Raw genomic sequence first — 22,247 nt, forward strand, 5'->3', positions numbered from 1 at the left:
TCTCTCTTTGCACAGTTTGACTGCTAAATTCCACCGTTCATGACGGCCTCATGTTGGAATAGCTCTGCTGTGGTCGTTCTGAAATTTGTTCTTTTTTTGGTCATCATTATTTTGGTTGAGGCGTCACTTTTTTTTTGAACAATTATTCCATTTTATTGCAGCTGGGAGGATTTTTGCTCTTACTTTTTTCTACTTTCAGACAGTTGCTATGATGCGTAAGCATGCCAATAATGTTTCTGTTTAGCATCTCAAACGCCCAAATAATGGCTGAGCTATGATATCCCAGTGGATCCCAGTGGATTTGATACAGAAGCAGGACCAAAGAGCAGAGAGAGAAGGAGGAAGACCGATCCATCTTTTCCATCAATCATAATGTTTGTGATCATATAATATCTCTGCCTAGACTTCTAACCTTGCTGGCCAGATTGGTTGAGGCGTCACCGACAATTATTATTATGACATATAATCTCTGCTGCATAGAGATTGAGCGATTAACGTGTCATGACAGTCATGACGTGCAAACTAGCTTTGCAGCAAAAATATATCTTATTGAATGTAGGCAGTATGACCCGCGTTCAACTTTTCTATATTCTACCTTTGCATTTATTAATTATCTCCAAAACATTTTATTTTACATAGCACAACTTTTCCAGAGCCGCGGAGGAGGCAATTAAAATTTCGACTAGGCTGGGATCGGCTCCGGCCCGGCCCGAGGACGCATCCTCTGAGCAGTCATGCTTGAAATGGGTTGTTGGTTTCAAAGTAGAAAATGAGCACATTTACAAATAAACATTAACAAACTATCTGCTTGAACATTTAATATTTTATCCACCCTCTTTATACGCTTCACTTAAGGCCATGAGAAAAGCATTCATTGGCTTTTCTTGGTTGTTTTTCATGAAACCATAGAATCAATACTTTCCTGACTCCCTTTGTGTCACAATTACAGATGCTAGTGCCTTTGGTTGTGTCTCTTTAAGCCAGGCACAGATATCCTCTGGGATTTTGCCCGTATCTTAAGATCTAACTGCCCCAGTGGTTTTTAAATCCAAACCTCAGCGTTTGACCTGAACGTTGTTTTAGACAAATTGTTCTCCGCCTGAAATGCTTGGGTTTTGGTTTAGATGATGTTTAGTGATGACCTTTAGAAGTGAGTTTTTATGTCATCCTGAAAGCTGTACTTTCATTTCTGTTTCTATTCTTGAGAAAAAGAGACCTGAACATCCTTTCTCTTTATTTATTGTAAATTACCATTCCTTCAATTTGCACAAAATTCCCTGACACGTCTCCATGACAAACCGGCCCAAATAGGAATTATTTTCAGTACTATCATGTATTCAACACATTAAAGCCCCTTCAAAAATATTTACATCCTAGTATCACAGATAAATGGTGGCTACAACATTTCTTTCTTTCTTTTTTAAATGCAACTTCTCCAAATGGAGCAGTGAATTTGTCAAGGATGTATCAAAAGAGGCCAAATATTACCGTAGAGGAGCAACACGACTTCAGAGTGGATATTAAAATGTCTTTTGGTAAGCAATATAAAGTAAAAGCAACCCAGACTATTACTTTTTTTTTTTTTTTTACAGACAGAAGGATTTATTTTAGTTATATAGATAGAAAAACATCGAATGGGCCTATTTGGGCACGAATGCTTAAAGAAAATTCTCCACAGTCGTGGTAGGTCTAATACGCTGTCCGCTTTTGCAGAGCCCTGATAATTGGTCAAATTAAATCCAGTGTTAGGTTCAGTAGGGCAGTCCAAAAGTGGCCCACCATGTTTTTGTGTTAAGAAAAGATTAAAAGTTGCAACAACTGGAAATAGTGTGTGAGGCCGATGGCGCAACAGGTGCACACCCCCTTGGACGTCAACTATAAACCTAGCTTAATTCATCTGTGCTGTCACTATGAAGAACCCTATTTAAATTAAACAAACATCCTGGTTGAGGGGCAACTAAAGCCTGGCGACCCGCAGGGCTAATAATACCCTGAAATTTAAAGCATCAACAAATGATACTATTTACAGATTAGTTATTCTTTTTGCTGTCCTGCTAAGAGGCGAGTTTGCATGACAACAGTCATTCACACAGCCAAAGACATACTTAAGCACCTGCAGGGAATAAGTTTCACTGCCTTCAATTGGCAGGCTGAAGAAAACAACTCAGTCCAAATGAGTTCTGCCTGACGTTGCTTTATGCAAGCAGAAACCGTCCAACTTAAGGGAAGTTTTCCCGCCTCAAATGGGAAAAACTCAAAAGTGGGCAGAGGTTCCATGTTAAGAGATATACTCCAAATAATGCTGTGAAAATGTAGCTGAGCTGCATACTGGGTGTGGGTAGATGTCTTGTGCCATGTGGTTGGCAAACTTTTCTAGCTCAAGTGATTGACTGTATAGATTAAGCTTTCGCTACGGTAGAAAACTCAAATAAAACAGACTTTTGAAGCATGAAAAAAAAAATATTAGTGAAATTAATAAGCAATTAGTTGAGTTGAGCAAATAAAGATCTGGCCAGTTATTTCTTTCTATGCCAAGCATTCATGTTCCCGATTCATTTTCTCCCATAATTACTCATCAATCTAATTCATTTAACGTTTTGAGACAGCTTGTAAGTGGAGGCCAAAGTCCTCCGCAGAGGCACAGAGAAACTAATTGGCTGCTGATTGTGTGTCACTTCCTGGACTTAGAGTTATTTTTCTAATTGACAATAAAAGCTTAAATCACCCAAAAGTCAATAATAAGATATTCTCTTCGAAGAATGAAATTATTAGTTTGTAATTTAGTTTTAATTTACAGTGTATTGGCAGCTCCTTCTTAAGTAGAAAAACTTAGTTTTGTGTCTTTTGCAAAGTGACCGTTTGGTTTTATTCAGGTTTTTTTTGTGACTATATTTCCAGGTCATTGCAGGATTAAACAATAACATTTTATTCGATGGGGTGTGCACAATACTGACATTAAATTAAGTGTCATTTGGTTAATGTGAAGTGTGCGACCCATTTACGGAGGCCTCCGTCCTCCTCGCATTTTCACATATTCGAGTCATGTTGATCAATCAATCAATCAAATTTTATTTGTATAGCACATTTCAGCAGCAAGGCATTTCAAAGTGCTTTACATCATATCAAACGTGACGTAGTTACACGACGCAGTGCCTTGACGTGACGCAGTTACATAATGCAGTGACCTGACGTAACTCGGTGACGTAACGCTGTGACATGACGCGGTGAAGTGACACAGTGACGTGACACAGTGACGTGACGCAGTGACGTGACGCAGTGACGTGACGCAGTGACGTGACGCAGTGACGTGACGCAGTGACGTGACGCAGTGACGTGACGCAGTGACGTGACGCAGTGACGTGACGCAGTGACGCGACACGGTAGCGCGACGCAGTGGCGTGACGTGACGCAGTGAGGAATACAGTGATGTGACGCAGTGATGTGACGCATAGCAAGCGTGTCCAGTGTTTGCTGAAGTAAACTTGGATGCTGTTCGTGACGCAGACACGAACAGTGGTTTGAATAATGTGATGATGTTCTGCCTGATTATCTGTTTGACCAACCCTGGGCCCCCATGACTTTTCTTTTAAGGGGTGTTTAACTTTTCGGCTTCCAGGAAATGTTTTGCTCCACCTTTTCAGACTTGACAATGCTAATGGTGGAACGTACCTTGCGATTTTAAAGTTGTTGTCCAACCGGAGCCAGCACATCTTAACGTCCACCATGTTTGGTGTTTTTGTTCCCGCTTTCATGAATCAGGACGCAGAATAATGACATTTGTCAAGTATCGATGACTTTCAGGTATCGATGACTTTCAGGTATCGATGACTTTCAGGTATCGATGACTTTCAGGTATCGATGACTTTCAGGTATCGATGACTTTCAGGTCGGATGAACACAAGCTGGCCATACAGACAGAGGATTTAGAATTTTGGACCACATATCCAAGTGACCTGGGTGGCAGTTGTAAAAATCTGATTTGTGTTGTTCAGACTGTCACACAAACATCAGATACTAGTCACGTAAGGGCAGAAAAAATCTGACGTATTTTTAAAAATCGGCTCCAGTGAACGTAGCTGATGACAGATGTTATTTTTATGACAGCATCACGTCAGCATACTTCGTTATTAGCAACGTTTGAATTAGCAATGTTTTCTACAAATGTAAAGGCAGCTACTATAAACATAAATCACAAACAAGCACATTAATCCCAGCTGCACAATCTAAATGTCCCATTTTTTCCCCCAGATGGTGCTGGGAATCCAGTGCGAACTGAGGAGACAGTTGAGGAGCTTCATCTCCCTGGAGAGGTTACCTCTGGTCTCCGAGCCCGTGGGCTCAGCTTGCCACAGACCGTCTCATCCTCCGCCCTTCGGATCCCGACCCTTCATTCTCGGCCCCAACATCCGCTTTGCGGTGTCGCACGGTCGGGTGAGCGCGGAAGTCATCGGGGTGGCCAGCGAGGACAGCCGGCGGGTGGCGGCCATCCTGAACAGTGCCGTCCACCTCACCGGCCTGAGCTTCACCGTGCACGGCTGCGACACGCACCACTTCCTGCAGTCCCGTCCCATCGAGGAGGACCTCGCCCTGGGGCTGGGCGTCGGGGGACGCATCCTGGAGAGCGGCGTCAACGTGAGCGTGTCCCAAATGAGCGCCACGGTGAACGGCAGGACTCGACGCTTCGCCGACATCACGCTCCAGCAGGGGCCGCTGTGCCTGTGCGTGCGCTATGGTGGAACCGAGGAGGAGGAGAGGGCGCGGGTGAAGGAGGAGGCGAGGAAGAGGGCGGTGGAGGGCGCTTGGGAGAAGGAGAGGAAGCGGTTGGATTTAGGGGACGTTGGGAGCCGGTCGTGGAGCGAGGCGGAGAAGCAGCAGCTGCTGTCCGGCGGTCGCGTTCAGGGTTACGACGGCTACTACTCCCTGCCTATAGAGCAGCAGCCGGAGCTGTCCGACTGCCCCGCCAACATCCACTTTATGACACTTAGCGAGGTGGGGGGCAGGTAACAGAGACACACAAACAGCCCCCCATCCCACCAAAGACTGCCTGTTTCTACTCTGCTCTGATTTGTTCTACTGTTTCTATACTTTACTGAAAAATAAAAAAGAAGACGATAACTACGGAGAACAAGAAGAGAGAATGGGGGGAGGGGAAAAAAACAAACTTCCAAATGCCTTTAATTGTGACAAAATGATGGTATTTTATTATTATCGTCCAGTTTCTCCGATTTCTAACAGTGGCACAAGCGGTGTGGTTTGGCTGTGGCTTTGCTTTTTGTATCCTGACTGACAGACTGACCGACGGACTGATGGACTGATGGACTGACAATCTGCCATTTACTGTTTCAACACTGTTCAATCATTTGGGACCGTGTTTAAAATCCACTGAACTACAAAGATGGAAGACTTAAGGGTGCCCAGTGAACAATCCTCTTCATGACTCCAATCACGAGGTCTCCGGTTGCCATTTTGAGTTCCGCCCACTCCCCCATGGTTTACCTCGGATATACTACCGTTTACATATTGTGTAAGAGAGGCCTTGTTGACTCTGGCACTCCCCTTTAGAGAAGAAACCTCCTGTGGTTTCCACCTCTGGTGTGCTCCAACTGTAGTTTGTATGAGTGTGTATCTAAAATCAAGAATGTACATAGCCAGTGCTTTCACACTGAAAAAAAAGTGCTCAACTGAAAATTATGTTGTTCATAAGTGTCAGTATTGTTAATCAATAGAAGATCTGTTACATTTTTTTGCAAAGATTATACATGGCTATAGTAATTATTCTCGCTGAAAAAGAAAGCTCACTTTATTGGGTTACAATGCTGATTAAAGTTATTATGTGTGAATTACCAGGTTGTTCCCTGAGATTTCATGTTACACTGGTAAAACAAGCTGTGAGAATTCAGGAAATAAAATATGTGGATTAATTTTCAACCATTCCTTGATAAAAAAAAAAATAAAATTGTGTACAGTGGCGGTCTGACATTCACTATTCTTGGATTTTTCTCTGGAACGTGACTCCAAATTACCTGTGGAAACCTCACCTACTCAGATATTTACTCTGCTACATTCAAACAAAATTCAGCTGGGGAAGCTGAAATACTCAGACACAATGCTACATGCCACGCTATTGGCTGGTGTTTGTGAAACAGCCAATCCAGGAGTGCCATTTGTTTTCCTACGTCCTAATTGGCTCAAAGCAGGAAAATGGCTACTGCGGTTGCGCTAAGACAGTTTCCACTGTCCATATTAATGCATAGTGACTTATTGAAATAGGCAGTTCTCAGTGTTTTAGGGAGGGTCTCAAGTAGTCATGGATTTTAGCTTTTTGTGGGCAGCTTTGGTCCGTAACCCCAAGAAACCACCGTACTGCAACAGCTAAAAGAACCCCCCCCCAAAAAAAGAAATACCAACCAGTTTTTAAAATCTACTTAACAAAATTCTTACTAATGTTCTTATATTTTATATTGTCTAAAAGGACATTTTTAGGGTCTACCAATCCTGTTTTACATCAACCTTAAATTAAAAAAATGGAAAACATTTGTCAATTTCTGTTTTATTCATCAAATGCAAGTACAAAACATTGGAACAATAAACCATGATGACAGTTTGTGTTGAAAATTTCTCAACTCAACATCTTTCTTGATATACATTTGCAACTTGAAAGCTTAGCTGGATCGATACAGAAGCTATCTTGTAAATAATAATATAGTTTGACAGTAGCGAAGTTTTACCGAAGCAGACGAGTCCTTTTTTTTTTTTTTACTGCCAATGACATTGCAGCCAGACAAACAAGACACTATTGTGAAGACATCTACTTCGTACTTAATCTTAAAAATTAATAAAAATAAAAAGAGAGATATTAATAAGCTTCTAAAAATTATCCTAAAGACAACCACAGCTATGATGGGCTTTTTATTAGCAAAATCTGCCTCAAGGGCAGCGCAGACCAGCGGCGTCAGACATGCATCAATACACCCCTATTATTTTCTATTAAACAGTTTCTGGTCAACTGCCAACGCTAGAAGATGCAGCAATAGTTTCAAGCTCTGTATGATTCTGAGGAGCTGATTAATAAACGTAAATGCTATTACGTTTTGGCTCCTTTAGCCAAACTGCTTTCGTAGTTGTTCTTCTATGGTTGTATTTTGGTGGAAAAGTAGAAGAGAAAATATACATTTTTGAAGCTGCAAACTACATATGATCCACAATTTCACCACTTTAAGGACAATGGCAGTAAACATCTTGCCTGGTGATTAATTTCTCACGAGTGTAAATGAAAATGCATGTAGAAGGAAGGTAATGTTTGCTGCTGTTAGAAAGATTTACATAGTAAAGATTTTGCAGTATTACGAATTCATCTTAGTGTAGAAAGCAATTTATTTATGCTTCTTATAGTAGGGTATGCCACCTTGTGGCACAAATAGATTACTGCATTTAGATCAAATCCACAAAAACGTTCTTTTTCTGCACACACAAAGCGTGACGCATAATGGCGTCATTTGGTGTCGCCTTCAGGATTAGGAAGCTCAAGTTGCTTGTTAAGTTTGACTTTAGCATTAGCATTGTGGCTAAACTAGCTGGTTTCGATTCTTTCTGAAGCTTGTGTGACAATTCTTGGCCTTCACGATGTTGTTAACACAACGACTATAAACACATAACCTGACGAATGAGAATAAATCTTGATAAGTGAAAAATCTCCAATTAAATTATAATAAAATCGTTTAGGTAGGATAGCCACCTCTCCCAAAAAGTAGCTCATATTGTCCGAACTAATACGCAGCTAATGTTAAAAACCGGTCAACATTTATTTCTGGTTTTTTTTCTTTTCTTTTTGCCTAATTACTTAATTATTTGCTCATTAAGAAGTGCGGAGTATAAGGTTGACTTTAGCGTTAGCTCCGTGGTTAAGTCAGCTAAACACGGATGCTAACTGAAATTCTTGCTCCATCAAATAAAAAGTTTCTCAACCAAAAGCTCGATAATAATTAAAATTATTTAAAAAATTATTAAAAAAAAAAAAAAAATTAAGTAGAAATTCATAGCTTGTCCTCTGGACAACACACACCGTGTGTGTAGCTTATGTTATTCCCTAAGAGGTTTTACTCTTGCAGCAAATAAAAAAAAAATCAGCTGTGTAATGAAATACCAATTCACAAAGTTTTATAACAAAAGTGCGATAAGGTGAGCTGGCATTTAGTAAAAACTGCACAGAATACCAGCTAACACCTTCTAAGACGGATCAGAACCAAGTGAATAAACAGGAAATAATAAACTTTTCTTTTTTTTTAAACTGACGAGTTGCTAAGCCACATGTGATGTCGCTTGTTTTTGTCAACTTAACAAAACGGTTAAATTGAAAAATGGACTTGCTCTACAAACTGGATTTAAAGTGAGTTTGATCATTAATTAATAAAAAAAAAAAAAAAAAAAAAAAGCTAACCGGTAGGTTAAACTCGTGTTTGTTTAAAACTTTAAAGACTTTAATGGTTAAATCCCCTTTTCATTGCGCAGGAACTGTTGCTTGTTATTTCTCCTCGGTGCTCTCCTTCCCTTTGCCGCTTCTCTCGCACTTCTTCTTCTTTTTCTTTTTTTTTATTTTTTAAGCCCGGCTCCTTCTTTGTTCTTGCTTCTCGGAAGTTGTAACTTTCAAATCCGTGCTGTCATTATCACCCATCATTATGGCTCAAACCGAGATATGCGTGAGAAACCTGCGTCTGTCAGAGGCGGAGAGGGAGAAGGAGGAAGAGGAGGAGGAGGAGGTGAGGAAAGAGAGAGAGAGAGAGAGAGAGAAAAGCACAGAGGAAGGGAAAGATATGTGACAGCTGAGGCTCAGCGAGTGGGCGGTGAGTGCAGAAGGGGCAGGACCTGGAGTTGGCTGTGCTGTTCGCTACAGCTTGTCTCCTCTCATTAGGAAATGCCAATCAGGCTGCGCTGCAAACCACTTCCAAGCTGAAGAAAAAAGTACAAAAAAAAAGAAGCGAGTTTAAAAAAAAAAAAAAAGGAGTTAGTTTTCCCTTCTTTTTTTTTCTAAAACAAAAAAAAAAAAAGAAAAAGCAAGCTACCACTAATCCACCTCCCCTTTCCCCACTCGCCTCTCCCTCTCCCTCCACGCCGTCGCTTCGCCATCTGCCCAGCATTAATTGTCGCGCTTCTCTCTCTCCGTAGGCTGCGGACGCTTTAAGGATGCATATGTTCTGACTGCCAGCAGGTGATGTATACGTTTCTGAGTAGCGACGTCGCTGATCAACTGTGACGAGCCTCTTCCCATCTAAAGCATATGCTCCACTAGATACTGTCCAAGCTCATCTCTGCTGCGGTGAAGAAGGAGAGAAAAAAAGAAAAGATGGAGGGTCTTTTGGTTGCTAGGAGACCGCTGCACTGAAGAATAGTCTGGGCTGAAAGGATGCTCTCACTGTTTTCTCACCTTCGCTCCCTGTGTGTTTTTTTCTCCACTCATATTTTTTTCTTGATGTCAGTCAGAAAAGGGACTGATTCCACACACACACACACACACACACCCTGCCCCTCCTGCAGTCAGCGTTCTCTCCGTGAAAATCGCTACTTCAATATGTCAAATTGAATTTCTTCCCCACCACATTATGTTGTCTCGCCGAGGCTTTGGCTGTGTGAGCATGACCTTATTTAAGAGAGCTTCTTTCAGACAAAATCGTTTATTTTCTTCGCCGCCCACTAACAATATTTTTATCTTTCTTTTTTGTGTGTGTGTGTGTGTGTGTCGTCAAACTCATGTGTGCAGTAATAGATATTAATGTTTCAGAGGAGAAAAAAAAAAACCAGGAAAAACTGGCTGAAAGAAATGAGATTCGAGAAGTTTTGAAGTTTGGTGTTCAGTCATTGTTCGGGTTCGGCCGCCTCTAACCGAAAGCTTGCGCCACCTCCTTCTTGCTCCTGCTCTTCGGCTCCTGGGCGACGGGCGTCGCCAGGCGCTGCAGATAGGGGCTGTGGTCGGGCAGCGTCGGCGACAGGCCATTACCGGGCGTCTGCTGCTGCTCGCCGTGGGTCTGCGCCCGCCTCTGAGCCGTGACGGGGTAGAGCAGAGGCATGGCAATTCCCTGTCCCCGCTTCTGGAAGGCTGCTATCAGGTTCTTGATGTGCCGGAAATACCGCTTCGGCACACCGGGAGTCGTCTGAAAACAGAAGATGGGGGGGGATGGGGTGGTAAAAATAGAACTCATCACTCTGGTGATGTTTCGGTGGAGAGGAAGAAAAAAGAAATGAAGAAAGAAAGAAAGAAAGGTGCTCCTACAGATTCAACATATGAAAGACAGGCTGGAGGTGGAGGCGAGAGAAAAGTTCAGCGCACAAAGGAAATAGGAATCCTGTCAGCGAAATAACCCGAGCCACTGATCTCAGAAGAGTCCGCGTTAAAATATTCAAAAGCGCCACATTAATAAATAAAATGACGCGGTGGAGATAATAAAAATACATAAATGCTGCATAAATAGCTTCAGAAGAGTAGATATTTGCAGGAGGAGATTCCCTCCCGAGGGAATCCGAAGCTAAACTCGGTGAATTTAAGATGTGCTTCTCTTTGTAAACATTCAGATCCCCTTGGAATTCTTTTGTGTTTCTCAGCAAATGAGAAGCCTTACTTTAGTGGTTTTATGTGTGACATTTAAGATCCTTTAAGCACTCTATCACCCAAAGGGCTTTACTTGAAGAGCTAATAAATAAAAAAAAAAGCAACAAATATCATTTAGAGAAGTAATTTGTGCTCCGAGACACGGCTAGAAAACCTGATAACTTCCAACGAAAACCGCAGGAGAGCATTTAAAATGTAGCTCAACGTAAATTTAATGATTATTAAATTCATTTAATATATTCAACACGTGGAAATATGGTAAATAAATAAAGTAAATAAACCCACTCAACGAAATGTGTCTTCTGCTCCTGAAGAGCAGATAAAAAAAGTTATGGACATCTAATATCTAACTGGGTTCAGGCTGGAAAATTTACCGTCAAACATAAAAGTTTAACACAATATTTTGTGGAATTTATTGTGATAGCAATAAAAATGGTGATTTAAAATGTGCTTCTTATTTCTTTAGTCTTTTTTGTTAGGCATTTGTGAGGCTGTGGCTGCATGACACATCAGCCACAGCCCCAAAGACACACAAGCAATGATCTTAAAATACATTCCTCTTTTCAAAGTAGGCTCCGTCGGAGCACTAGAAGACATTTGTTCCCCTCTAAGCTGCACACAGCAGCTGCACTTAATCATATTTTTGGAAAATATCGACATTTACAGACGCTCTCGTGGCCAGTTATCAGCCAGTTTTGGGGCGTTTTCAAACATCGTCAATTGAATCGCGATTCATTTAACGATAAACGATACGATAAAAGCTGGTCCCTCATTGAAATCTCTTCTTATTCTGCACTCATCATCAGACTGTGTGGTCAGCAAATGTTGGCACTGTTTGTTTGTTTTTCAGCCTCTCTCCAACCGGCCTTGTGCGTTATTCACAAGCCATACCTTACCGATCCGTTTCTCACGTGTCATTTTTTTCCCCCTTTCCTTTTGCGTTGAGCGTTGCTAAAGAATAGCTGTAATTTTGTCCGGGAAGGCCTTTAAAAGTGCATTACGTGCTTTGATTCGCCGCGCATCCATCACGCTGTGAGAGCTGAGGTAAAAAAATAAAATAAAATAAAAAATCCTCTGAATATGTTTTAAAACATCATTTAAGCAAAGGTGTAGAGCCTTTCCATGAATAATGGAAAGTGAATAATGAATAATGGAAAGTGTTATCTTGTCATTGACGTCCAGCATGGTGCTAGCTGTGAAACCGCAGTCCTAAAGGCTGCATCCTGTCTCAGTTGTCGTGGCGAATCGAGGGGCAACTCGGATGTCTCCATACGCATCCCATCAGAAACAGTCTTCAAATTTTTAGGAGGGGGGGGAAAGGGGGTATAGACTGTTTGCAGGGTGGTATTGCTGAAGGAAAAGAAATGCACCCATTTCTCTGTGCTGTCACATCTCAAATATATATATATATATATATATAGGGAGAGAGAGAGAGAGCGAGTGAGAAGCAAAACGGAGGGGAAAAACAGAGAAAGAAAACATGTTTGCCTCAGATCCGCAGCTTGTTGAATTACTCTGACACAAAAACAACTTCGAACCTAATAAACAGCCACCGCAGCGAGGCAGACGTGCAGCTGCCACGCTGCTCAGGTGAGTATTTCTGGTGCAGAAAGTGTCGGGATAAAAGCAGAAATTTAACAACAACAAAAAAAAAAAGAGAAGAAGAAAAGGTGTCTCACCTCTGCAGCCCACGAGCCCGCTTCGTCCTTGTGGAGTCTGTACGTGTAGACGTATCCTTTGCACCTGAACGCAGACACACTTTTTTTGAGACTGAGCGTGCACAGACATTTTTTTTTCTTTCGGTAGGAAGTTGTGGGAAGGTGCTCAAATGGAAAAATAATGGCACCTTGCGTGGCACATGGACCTACTGGTAGAGTCTTGACGGCATAATTTAGTTAAATCTGACCGCTAACTTGCATACACACGCAGGAAAGTGGATATCTTTGCTGTTGATGCCGTCTTTCAGATAAGCTGAAAACAGGGATGCACTTTAGTGCATTTTATGAAATTCGTAGACTCATAAATTAAAGTCCTTAATTTACGAAAAAGTACAGAAAGACTACAGCAAAAGAAAATGTCCAAGATCTCACAAGGGCACATTTTTCTAGCACCATCTAGTATCTATCTGAGACAATGAGCTCATCTTTTTATTTTTGATGAGTCTCCCAGTGAGACTCGCTTTGCTTATAGCTTTTGATAACAGATGACAGAAACTGCTTGGGTTATCCGGTTTAATGCAGGTTTCTAAACGATTTCGCAGAACTGCAGAAGACGGGATTTTGAGGATTTTCACGAAACGGCGTCGACGTAGAACGAGGAGAAACACCAAGAGGCTGGATACTCACAACACACACAGGCAGAAGACGCCCGGCACCGAGTCGCTGTCACGTACTAAGTAACACCCGTCCCTCCCGTCCTGGCCCAGCCGCCTCTCGCCCTCCTCCTTGCCGATGGGTCCATGGTAGACGGCCAGGTTCTCCATCACCGCTTTCCTCCGACTGTGCCTTTCGCTCTGTTGGTAAGTGCCAGCGCTGTTCTGTTTGTCTCTGCTGTCTGACTGCAGGCGAGCCCTTTTTGTCTTCCACTCTGAGAGCTGCACAGGTACAGCAGCTTTTTTTTTTTTTTCGTTCCCCGGCCTTTTGCTTCTCAAACGTCTGCTCAGGGAATTTCAGCTTCAGACGAGGACCTTGACCTTCTTCTTCTTCTTTTTTTTTTTTTAAAGATCTCCTTTTTCCACCTCACCTTCCAAAGAGCTGAAAGCCACTCCGTCTAACCTCTAACCTTTCTGATCTAGTGCCTTCGCAGCCTTCCTCTGTCTTTATGAGGCGCAGCGTTGCGCGCACATGCACACACCCCAAAAATGTGGGTTTGCATTTCTGTCAGGAAACGATTGTATTTTGCAACAGGAAATAACTTCAAAGGTGCTTAACGGAACATTTCCACAACAATAAAAAAAAAAAAAAAGCAGAAGAGAGGGATGAACAAAGGCAAACTTTCTCATTTCACACAAGAAAATGCATTATGCATGTGGAGTGAAACTTTTTTTTTTTTTTTTTTTTCCATCGCTGTTTGATTAACAGAAGGTTGCTTGTTCTGTTTCCATGAATAATGATGTACAATCAATCTGCTGAGGAGGATTTTTGTGAAGAAAATACAGTTTTGAAATAAATATTTCTGGTTAGGCAAGAGCGGTCGAATTACATTTATTATTGCATAACTTTATTTAGTTTTCTAGGTAAATAATACAGAATTATGCCTCCAAAATTGCTCATGCACTTTGAACAAACAAACATTTATTGTTAAGTTTTATTTGACGGTATAATTCTCATCTACACCTGGGTGACGAATGCATCGGTGTAAAAAGTAGAGTTATCATCTGTAGTGTAATGAAATACAGAACTTCTGTAGATGAGAAAGGGGCCCGGTGTTAATGTTCGTCATGGCAACGTTTTCTCTATCTTGTTGAATTTACTGAATTAAGCCCTTGAGAAAGACTTAAACTTTTATTTAAAAGAAAACAATCAAAGTTGCGGATTATCTTTGGATTTTTCTTAAGCCACAAAAGTGACGTTACAACCGCAAAACATCACTGACCTTCATTTTTTTTTTATAAAGGAGTTCATGCCTGTGAATAGAAACAAAAAATGAAAGTAGTTTCTGATTTTTCTTTTTTCTTTTTTTTTTTTCGTGGATACAAATCTGAAAAGTGTGGGTGAGTAAGTATTTCGCTGTACATTTTTCTGAACACGCCATCCACCCTGTTGGCTTAATATGGTGGGAGCAGCATCAGGCTGTGGGGATGCTTTTTATTTAGTGGCATCAGGGGAAGACAGTCAGTCTTGATTGGAAGACGGACTGAGCTGAACTCAGGGCAGTTCTGGGAGAAAACAGGTCTAAAATACGACCAGCGCTTTGCTTTGTTTCCCCTTTAGGCGAATGCATTAGTTAAGTTGCTTAGTCAAAGTCCAGATCTAAATTTATCTGAGAGTCAAACGTCAGACCTGACTGTCTGTCCTCCGTCCTCTCTGACTGAACTTGAGCTATTTTTATGAATCTGGGTGTGAAAAGCCGTTAGAGAAACACCAAAAAAAAAAAAAAAAAAACTTTCAACAAAAGGTGGACCTATTCACGGGGGCTAAATACATGCATGTTTCAGATGTTTGTTTGTAAAACATGACAAAAACTGCACAGTTTGTACAGTTATGTAAGACCTTGTGTATGCCAGTCTAATGAAATAGAGTAAATTAAAGTTAGTGTTCCAGGGCTATAGATGACTATCGGCGCTTACACGATCATATTTGTACGATGCTGAAGGATGTTTGAGTCTGAGTCTGCTTGTTGACGTACCGTTATGATCTCTAGGTACAGAGAGCAAAGGACGCAAATTTCATAACTTTTCTTTTTCTAAAAGAACTTCCATAGGCTCCAAGAGCGGTAAAAGTAAGCTAAATGTTTTACTTACAGCTTGAGAGAGTTCTTGTTTCTCTCAGCAGGCACCTCACACATGTTCTCAGAAAACTTTTAGCAGATAACATCTTCTGTTAAACATGTGTTTTTTAAACACCCAGCTGCTTTGTCACACAAAGAGGAACCAGCTAATGAAGCTGTGTGCACAACAAACTCGTCCTGCAATCTGTCCTGTCAGTCGCAAAACTTCTGCTGTGTTAAATTGGGAGTCTGCCGTGTTGCTGTTTTTCCTACGCTAGCAGCAAGGTTGCTTTTAAGAATAATGCTCACAGTTTACTATTTTGGATGTTTGAAAGCCTTTCAACCCATCAAGTGATTCAGAAGGGGGAAAAAAAATCCCTTATTGAGTTTTATAAATTTTTTTATACATCTTGTGATGTTCACTGGGGCTGCTGGTTTTCCTTTTGGCCTCGCCTGTTAAAGTCGACGTGTTTGTACTGATTCAAAGCTGTGGTCCACATGACTCATGGTCTGTGTCAGAGGCTTCTTCTCACTGCCTCACGCAGATCATGAGCGGTGGGAGTTTGGGCTCCTGTCTCCGCGGCCCGACTCTCCCATCTCGCCTATTGCTTCTGCAGCATCTTAGCACCACCCAGTGGACAAGACGTGAAAGTCCCACACACCCGTTTCTTGAAAACTGGCAGGAATTAATGTTTGTCATTGAGCCGATTTTTAGATAATATTAATAATAATTTTAAAAAGTGTTGCTAATTTATTGTTTTATTATTTATGTTACTGTTTCTGTCATCACCTTACAGAGTCCAGGTCGCGATTCATCTGAAATGGGGGACACAAATAGCGCTCGACGGACAAATGAGGCTCGGCAGGAACGCATCACCGTGGCACTGGTATGAGATTACAGTATTATCTATCATTGATATTATAGACAGTGAAACCAAGTGGAGCACTCTGGGAAGAGAGGAAAATTGAACCCGAGTGTCTGTCTGTCAGGTGGCCTGTAATCCCAGAGTAGACGCTCCCAACCACAGTGGTTAGAAGACTGGTGGGGGGGAATGAAAGATAAAAATCTCTGTAAGTGCTATAATTAACCACAAAAAAGTTCCAATTGATTTGATGAACACTTGTTCTCTTTATTTGCTGAATAAACTGTCCGTAAGAAGCAATACAATTATATATTTGCCGTGAATAAACAGGTTTTTTGTCCCCCCCACCCCCAAAAAAAAACAACAACACTGCAAGATATATTGGATTGCCAGGTTAATGTTGGCATACATGTGTAATCCAGCAGCATCTCGTTTTGATTTTAGCATATATGTACAGACACATAGAAACAGTTTCTACAGCAACTACTGATTCACATTTTACTTTGCTACATAAAATATGGTTATGAAACAGAGGAAATTTTTCAGAAAGCATGAAACACAGCAGTTACATCAACACAGTTGCTTTTAAAAGTGGACACACCTGTCCACTTTTAAAACTGACCCCGTTCAAAAACATTTGAAAACTCCTTTCCGTCTTAAGTGAGACATGTTCCTTTTTTTTTTCATACATTGACTAAAGCTGTAATAACGCGGCTACATGAAAGTGCGCTCCCTTAATCAATAATCTGCTGAAGTTCACACGGGTGAAGTTCAGTAATTACAGAGGATCTGGTGATCCAGAAATAAAGTTCAGAGCTCCTAAATGGATTACAGCCTAAATCTAAAGTCATGGTTTGTAGAGAGAATGAGAAGGATCATGATGGTGGTGCCGCATCAAATTCATAACAAGCACTAGTTATGTTGCATGTATTCTCGAGATGTTTGGCCAAATATTGGAAGACGCGAGGCGTTTTCCAAAGACGACTTTCAGATCTGTCTAAACTTTGTGCGGGACAGCTTGTTATGATCTGTAGGAGCACAACTGGATATCTGGGGCCAGGATTACAAAATGCGGGTTTGGCTCAAAAATGTTGAAGATCAACATGCTTATTGTCTTCACTTGTTCTCTATTTTGGTCATTTTTAATTAGTCTTTCATTTTTGCAATTTTACTTTTTTTGTCCCACTTTATCTTCTGAGCATTATTAGCCATTTAGTTTTGGTATGTACTATTGTACTCCTTTCAAAAATATGTAATATGAAATATTATGTATTATTTTACATAAAACCAGCATCATAAACCAAGTCTGGCAGTTTCAGTTCATATTAATACTTTGGAATGTCAATGTTTCCCAGTGCTGGATGGGGAAAGTCTGTTACAGGGTACCTGAGGTATCCACAATCGCCAGGTCCTTAAGGTCACTGAGTTTCCTGGAGAAGGAGCTCAGCCTGGTGCTGAAAGAACCTCGTTTCTGACTGTGCTGATCCCCACCAGCCTCCAAACAAGCACACAAGTCTTTGCAGAGACCCCCAAGGCGACCGCGGAAATGGTTCCCGACGAAGCAGTAGAGCACAGGATTGATGGCAGAGTTGGAGAAGCCTAGGCAAAGAGTGAGTGGGGTCAGGTTGGTGATGGTCCAAGTTACCCAGCAACTGTCCAGCCATCCATTTTGACTCAAAAGATCCAAGAAGGTCACACAATGAAAGGGGAACCAGCAGATGAAGAAAGCAATGACCACAGCAGCCACTGTCCACAAAATCCTCTCTACCCCGCGGGCCATCATCGGTCCGGTCGTGCATGAGCTTGGGTACACAGTAGGAGTCGGCGGACGTTCTGATTTACAATGGCCCGCTTGAGAAGGTGGTGAATTTTGCATTCTTGCTGATCCTCTGTAGGCCAACAAATGTTTCCCAATGGCCCAGTAGCAACAGGAGATGCCAAGCAGTGGCAGCAGGAATGCCAGAATGATCTTCACCCAGCTCAGGGCCAGAAACCAGGTGTCATCTGGATAAAAAATCACACAAGCCACTGCATCGAACTCTTTAAGATGATAGGTCTCTCTGAAGGCCAAGTGGGGGGAAGAGCAAGCAAACGCCAGGACCCATACCAGGATGCACACGATCCGGGCTCGCTCGTAATCCCTCGACCTCTGCGAGAGGAGAGGATGCACGATGGCCAGGTAACGGTCTACGCTCATGCACGTGATGAAGAAAATAGACGCGTAGAGGTTGAGGTTAAGGAGAGCACCGCAGATTTTGCAGGCCACTCGTCCAAAGGGCCAGCTGTAGCCCCAGGAGTAGTAGACGGCCCACAGCGGAAGAGTCAGCAGGAACAGCAGGTCGGAGACGCACAGGTTCAGCATGAAAGTGTTCGCCACCGTTCTCGTCAAGGCATTGCCACAAGATAACACATACACCGCCAAGGCGTTGCCCAGTATACCTAGCACACAGATGACGCTGTAGATGGTGGGGATCACTGTTGTCATGGGCACTGGAGGCCAATCTCGGCAGCGATGAAAATCACAAGGAACTAACGAGATGTTCACGTAGACCTCTGTCGCTGGAAACGGGGAGGATGTGGAGTTGAATAAGAAGAGGCCACTTGGGGTTGCCATTATGAAACTAGATGTTCCCTTGTGTCAAAAGACTTGACTTCAACTTCTTTCAGATTTCCAACGTCAGCTGGAAATAACACAAAGCAGGAGAGTTTTCAGACCACGGCTGCCTTTTATGGACGGCTATGTTTCCCTACATTGTAATCTTTAGTTGACGCCATCGTTTATTAGCTGTCCCGTTTGATAAAGGATTACAGAAGGAATTCATTTCGCAATGCTTGAAGTTAAACCGAAATAAAGTATCTTGGAAAAGGTTGTATTAATCTGGCTGCCTGTTGGGTTGCTGCGAAACAGCTTTATTGTGTTAATGACTGAATTCATCAAACATTCACGACTTCAAATGAAAAAAGAGCCAGCTTAATTCACGATTTAATAGGTTTACAGAAATAATAACAATCCCAGAAACCGAAACTATTAAAGTGGAAAACACAAGGGGTGAAACTAATAATTAATGAAGAGTTTAAAAGCAGCCATTACAATTAAAAAAAGAAAGAAATTACTTTAGAAAAAGTACTTTTTCTAACAAAAATTTAACTGGTAATTATGATAAGACAGCTGAATACGTGATAGAAACATTATACTATAGATTTTCCAATGCCAGTTCTGGAGTCAGACAAAGCTTGGCAAAGGATCTTATCGTTTCTGTCCTGGTAAAACAAATGTGTTACCTGAAATGACCGAGTATCCAGCAGAAAAAGCCAAGAGCTTTTCAGTGCTTCTTTTGGCTAACGTCCATATCTTGACAAATGTTGCTCGACCCCTCTAAGAGAATTGCGACCAGCCGAGTGCGCTGGACTGTATCGTGCCTCTCCGTCAGTCTGGGCGTGAGCAGAGGGAGCAGATCTGAGGCTCTGAGAAACCAGATGAGGATGGGGGTCTTATAGCCCCCCGAGAGCCTCTTGCCGATTGCACAACAGGGAAGTTGCTGCACGTCACATCTCAGTCAATGCGGAGAAGAAAAGTCGCTCTCTTTGCTTTATAATGTTTCCCTCTTTATCCTGAGGCTCCCCCTTCCTGGAGCCTCAGTCAGAACAAGAGGAACTTAGGAAAATCAAGTCAAGATGTGCATTGGTTTAATAGCTGAAACATTGGACACAGACACACCAGCTCTGAGTAGTTGCAGGTGGACGTTTTGTGGTGTCAAATCTAAAGGCCCAACCATACCTGTCAGACCTGATCAAACGCAGGCGGCTGGTTTAATTAGAAGAGCCTCACATGCTCTGTGGCTTTCTGTCTGCCAGTGGTCAGATAAGCCATGAGAAATATTTACTCTGTCTCAGCGGAAGTCAAGCCAGCTACTGGGACAAGAGGGAGAAGGCAGGGAGGCGCAGCCTGGGAGATGAATGAGGAGGAGGACACTGGAACTGCAGGGAGTGAACGAGAAGATGAGAAGGCAAAGGGAAGCAAAAGCGGAGACTCCCTCCAGTGGGTTTTCATTAAAGCCTCTGGTGAAAGTTGATGAGGGATGCATCCGCAGCCCCGAGACTGATTGCATCACACCTCCTTTGATCAACAAGCGCGAGCAAGCGCGCGCTCCTCCTGGCACGCACGTGGGGTGTGCTTAATCTCAACCTGACGTGCACTCATTGAAGTCGCGTGATCAAATGTGTCGTACATGTGCAACGTGATCCATAGAGAGTCTACCGGGAACGCGACGTTCCTACGCCAGTAGCCGTGGGAAAGTTGACAGCGAGGGTGAAGGATGGACGTCATGCAATTTTGACGGCAAGGACGTGAGAAATCAGGAATGCGCTGCGCTTTGCGGAGCTCTTCAAATTGAAATGTTATGCTCTCCGAACCAAAAACAACTCAGTAAAACCACATTTTTTTTCCCCGCTGGCATGCTGGGTATGCTCGGTTTCTCTAACACACTTGTAAGTAAGGGATCTCACTAAAATATGCAAAAACGACATGCGCTGCCCGCGAACCCCTGATTTCACTTACATTCAAATGTTTCACTTCAAACTAATCGGAGCTCGTGCATACAGGCAAACATAAAACACACAGAGACTGGCAGAGGCCGAAAGCTTTTGGTCGTGACATGCAGCAACTAAAAACAGAACGTCATGGTGGATTGCAGGCCAACAGAAATAGCAGATAACAGACTAATAAGGCAAAAAAAGAGAAAACCCAAGTATGACCACTGTGCCCTACAGTGTCTCTCTAATGTAAAAGATGTACTCAAAGATCCAGTTTTCAGCTAAAGAATACCGATATTTACTCATATAAAACACATTTCTGGAGATAGAAACTTCTTATTACCTGAATGGAAAAACACTCAGGCCTGATTGTTATGCTGTCTGTCCACAGCGTCTGCAGCAGGCCCCACATTCTCTTTGCATACTTGTACAGATAACCTCAGAACTCTCAGCGCTGCAGCACGGAGCACCAACCAGAGAGATTCATGATGCAGGAGAGCTTTCCTCTGGGACGGGACGGTTCTGCCCAAAACTGTCGTCTAAATGTTGACCCAACGTAGATCAACATTGCTCTTTTAAGGAGAATTTCAGAAATAATCTAATCATCAAACATTTCATGGGCTATCTTCTCCCTTTTTGGTGATGTGACTGTTTCAGGCTTGTTAGACATTCGGAAGACATATATGGCATATGGCAAGAGTTTTATTTTGAAGAGCTTTTTTTTTAGCTTTTTTCAAAGGCCAGTATAATCCCATTGTTTTTACTGGTTTAGTTCCACAACCTATAGTGATTAAATGGGTCAAAAGACACAAATGAATCTTCAGGCCTCATTTTAAGAGACCGGTATAATAATTTTTTCATTAATTAGTCAGATTATGTTCATAGAGGACGTTCCATGCTGTCAACAATCAGACAAACATAAGTAGATGTTATAATTAGTATACAACTAGAATAACATAAAATACAAGCTGTTGACGAGTTTTGATTCAGTAGTTCTGTGAAACTTTCAGTTTCTAAATCCAATCCGTGAGATGCTCTTCAAAGTAAAGCTTTTATTTTGAAAAGTATCAGTACGTCCCAAATTGCTAACCCTTTGGACTTCTGGTTTAGGCTCAGTAGTTATATGGACTTATTAATAATTCAAAATACTTTTTTGTTTAAATTATGTATAAAATTATGTTTAATTAAAAACATGTTTACTTTATGTATACTACTATGATACACATGTATTATTATTTTATCAACAATTTTTGTAGGTTTATATTAGGTTATAAAGTTACTAGGCAACACCCTGAAGGCAAAGTGCTTGAAAGAGCAGAAGCTTCTTAAAGAGACAGAGGCCCAATTTCAAGGCATCGACTTGCCTTGATGCCTTGAAATCAAGACCTTGATCAGATATATATATATATTTATATTTATCATTTTTATGACAACTGAGGATACCATAGCTACGTGATTAGACTCTATGTGCCTGGAAAATACATAATACTGTAAATTTAATCTTTATACAGGTTTTCTAATTGAGATCCAACATCTCATTTACATGAGAGACCTGTTGAGACTTCACCTCTCATTTTAAATAGTATTTGACTTTATTTATTCAAAATCCAGCTCAATATCCTATTGGTCCATGGCCATAGATTTAAAAGTAACTCTAGAAAAAAGAAAAACATACAAAAGACAGTCTTGCTTTTTGAGAGGAGCACTTAAGTTTTGAGAAATAATATCTCTTTGTAATTGCTGCAGGTCTTTGCTTTGCTGTGGCAAATACGCAAGTATTAAACCCATTTGTGAATGGAGATCAATATGTGCCACCGTACAGT

The 22,247-nt window shown here is 41.8% G+C and overlaps 3 protein-coding genes across 3 annotated transcripts in view; 1 reads left to right on the forward strand and 2 right to left on the reverse strand.

The window, feature by feature from the left end:
* The window catches only part of LOC102224860 (teneurin-1-like), a 282,296-nt gene extending 276,453 nt beyond the window's left edge, over window positions 1-5,843 (forward strand). Inside the window, exon 38 of the mRNA XM_023328889.1 lies at window positions 4,249-5,843. Coding sequence (XP_023184657.1) covers window positions 4,249-5,004 — 756 coding nt within the window. The 3' untranslated portion in view covers window positions 5,005-5,843. The remainder of the gene's footprint in view (window positions 1-4,248) is intronic.
* Window positions 5,844-6,538: 695 nt separating this feature from the next.
* On the reverse strand, window positions 6,539-13,430 carry LOC102224596 (SH2 domain-containing protein 1A-like). The gene is made up of 3 exons (XM_005809841.2): window positions 12,946-13,430; window positions 12,280-12,343; window positions 6,539-10,145 (listed from the first exon to the last, which is right to left on the reverse strand). The coding sequence occupies exons 1-3, from the start codon at window positions 13,080-13,082 to the stop codon at window positions 9,873-9,875; spliced, it is 474 nt and encodes a 157-aa protein (XP_005809898.1). The 5' UTR covers window positions 13,083-13,430; the 3' UTR covers window positions 6,539-9,872.
* Window positions 13,431-16,133: 2,703 nt separating this feature from the next.
* LOC102224349 (type-2 angiotensin II receptor-like) lies at window positions 16,134-19,587 on the reverse strand. The gene is made up of 2 exons (XM_014472826.2): window positions 19,174-19,587; window positions 16,134-18,572 (listed from the first exon to the last, which is right to left on the reverse strand). Exon 2 carries the CDS (start codon window positions 18,503-18,505, stop codon window positions 17,267-17,269), a length of 1,239 nt encoding a protein of 412 aa, XP_014328312.1. The 5' UTR covers window positions 18,506-18,572; window positions 19,174-19,587; the 3' UTR covers window positions 16,134-17,266.
* Window positions 19,588-22,247: the final 2,660 nt, after the last annotated feature.

Source organism: Xiphophorus maculatus, chromosome 23, assembly GCF_002775205.1.
Source record: "Xiphophorus maculatus strain JP 163 A chromosome 23, X_maculatus-5.0-male, whole genome shotgun sequence".
NCBI lineage: Eukaryota > Metazoa > Chordata > Actinopteri > Cyprinodontiformes > Poeciliidae > Xiphophorus > Xiphophorus maculatus.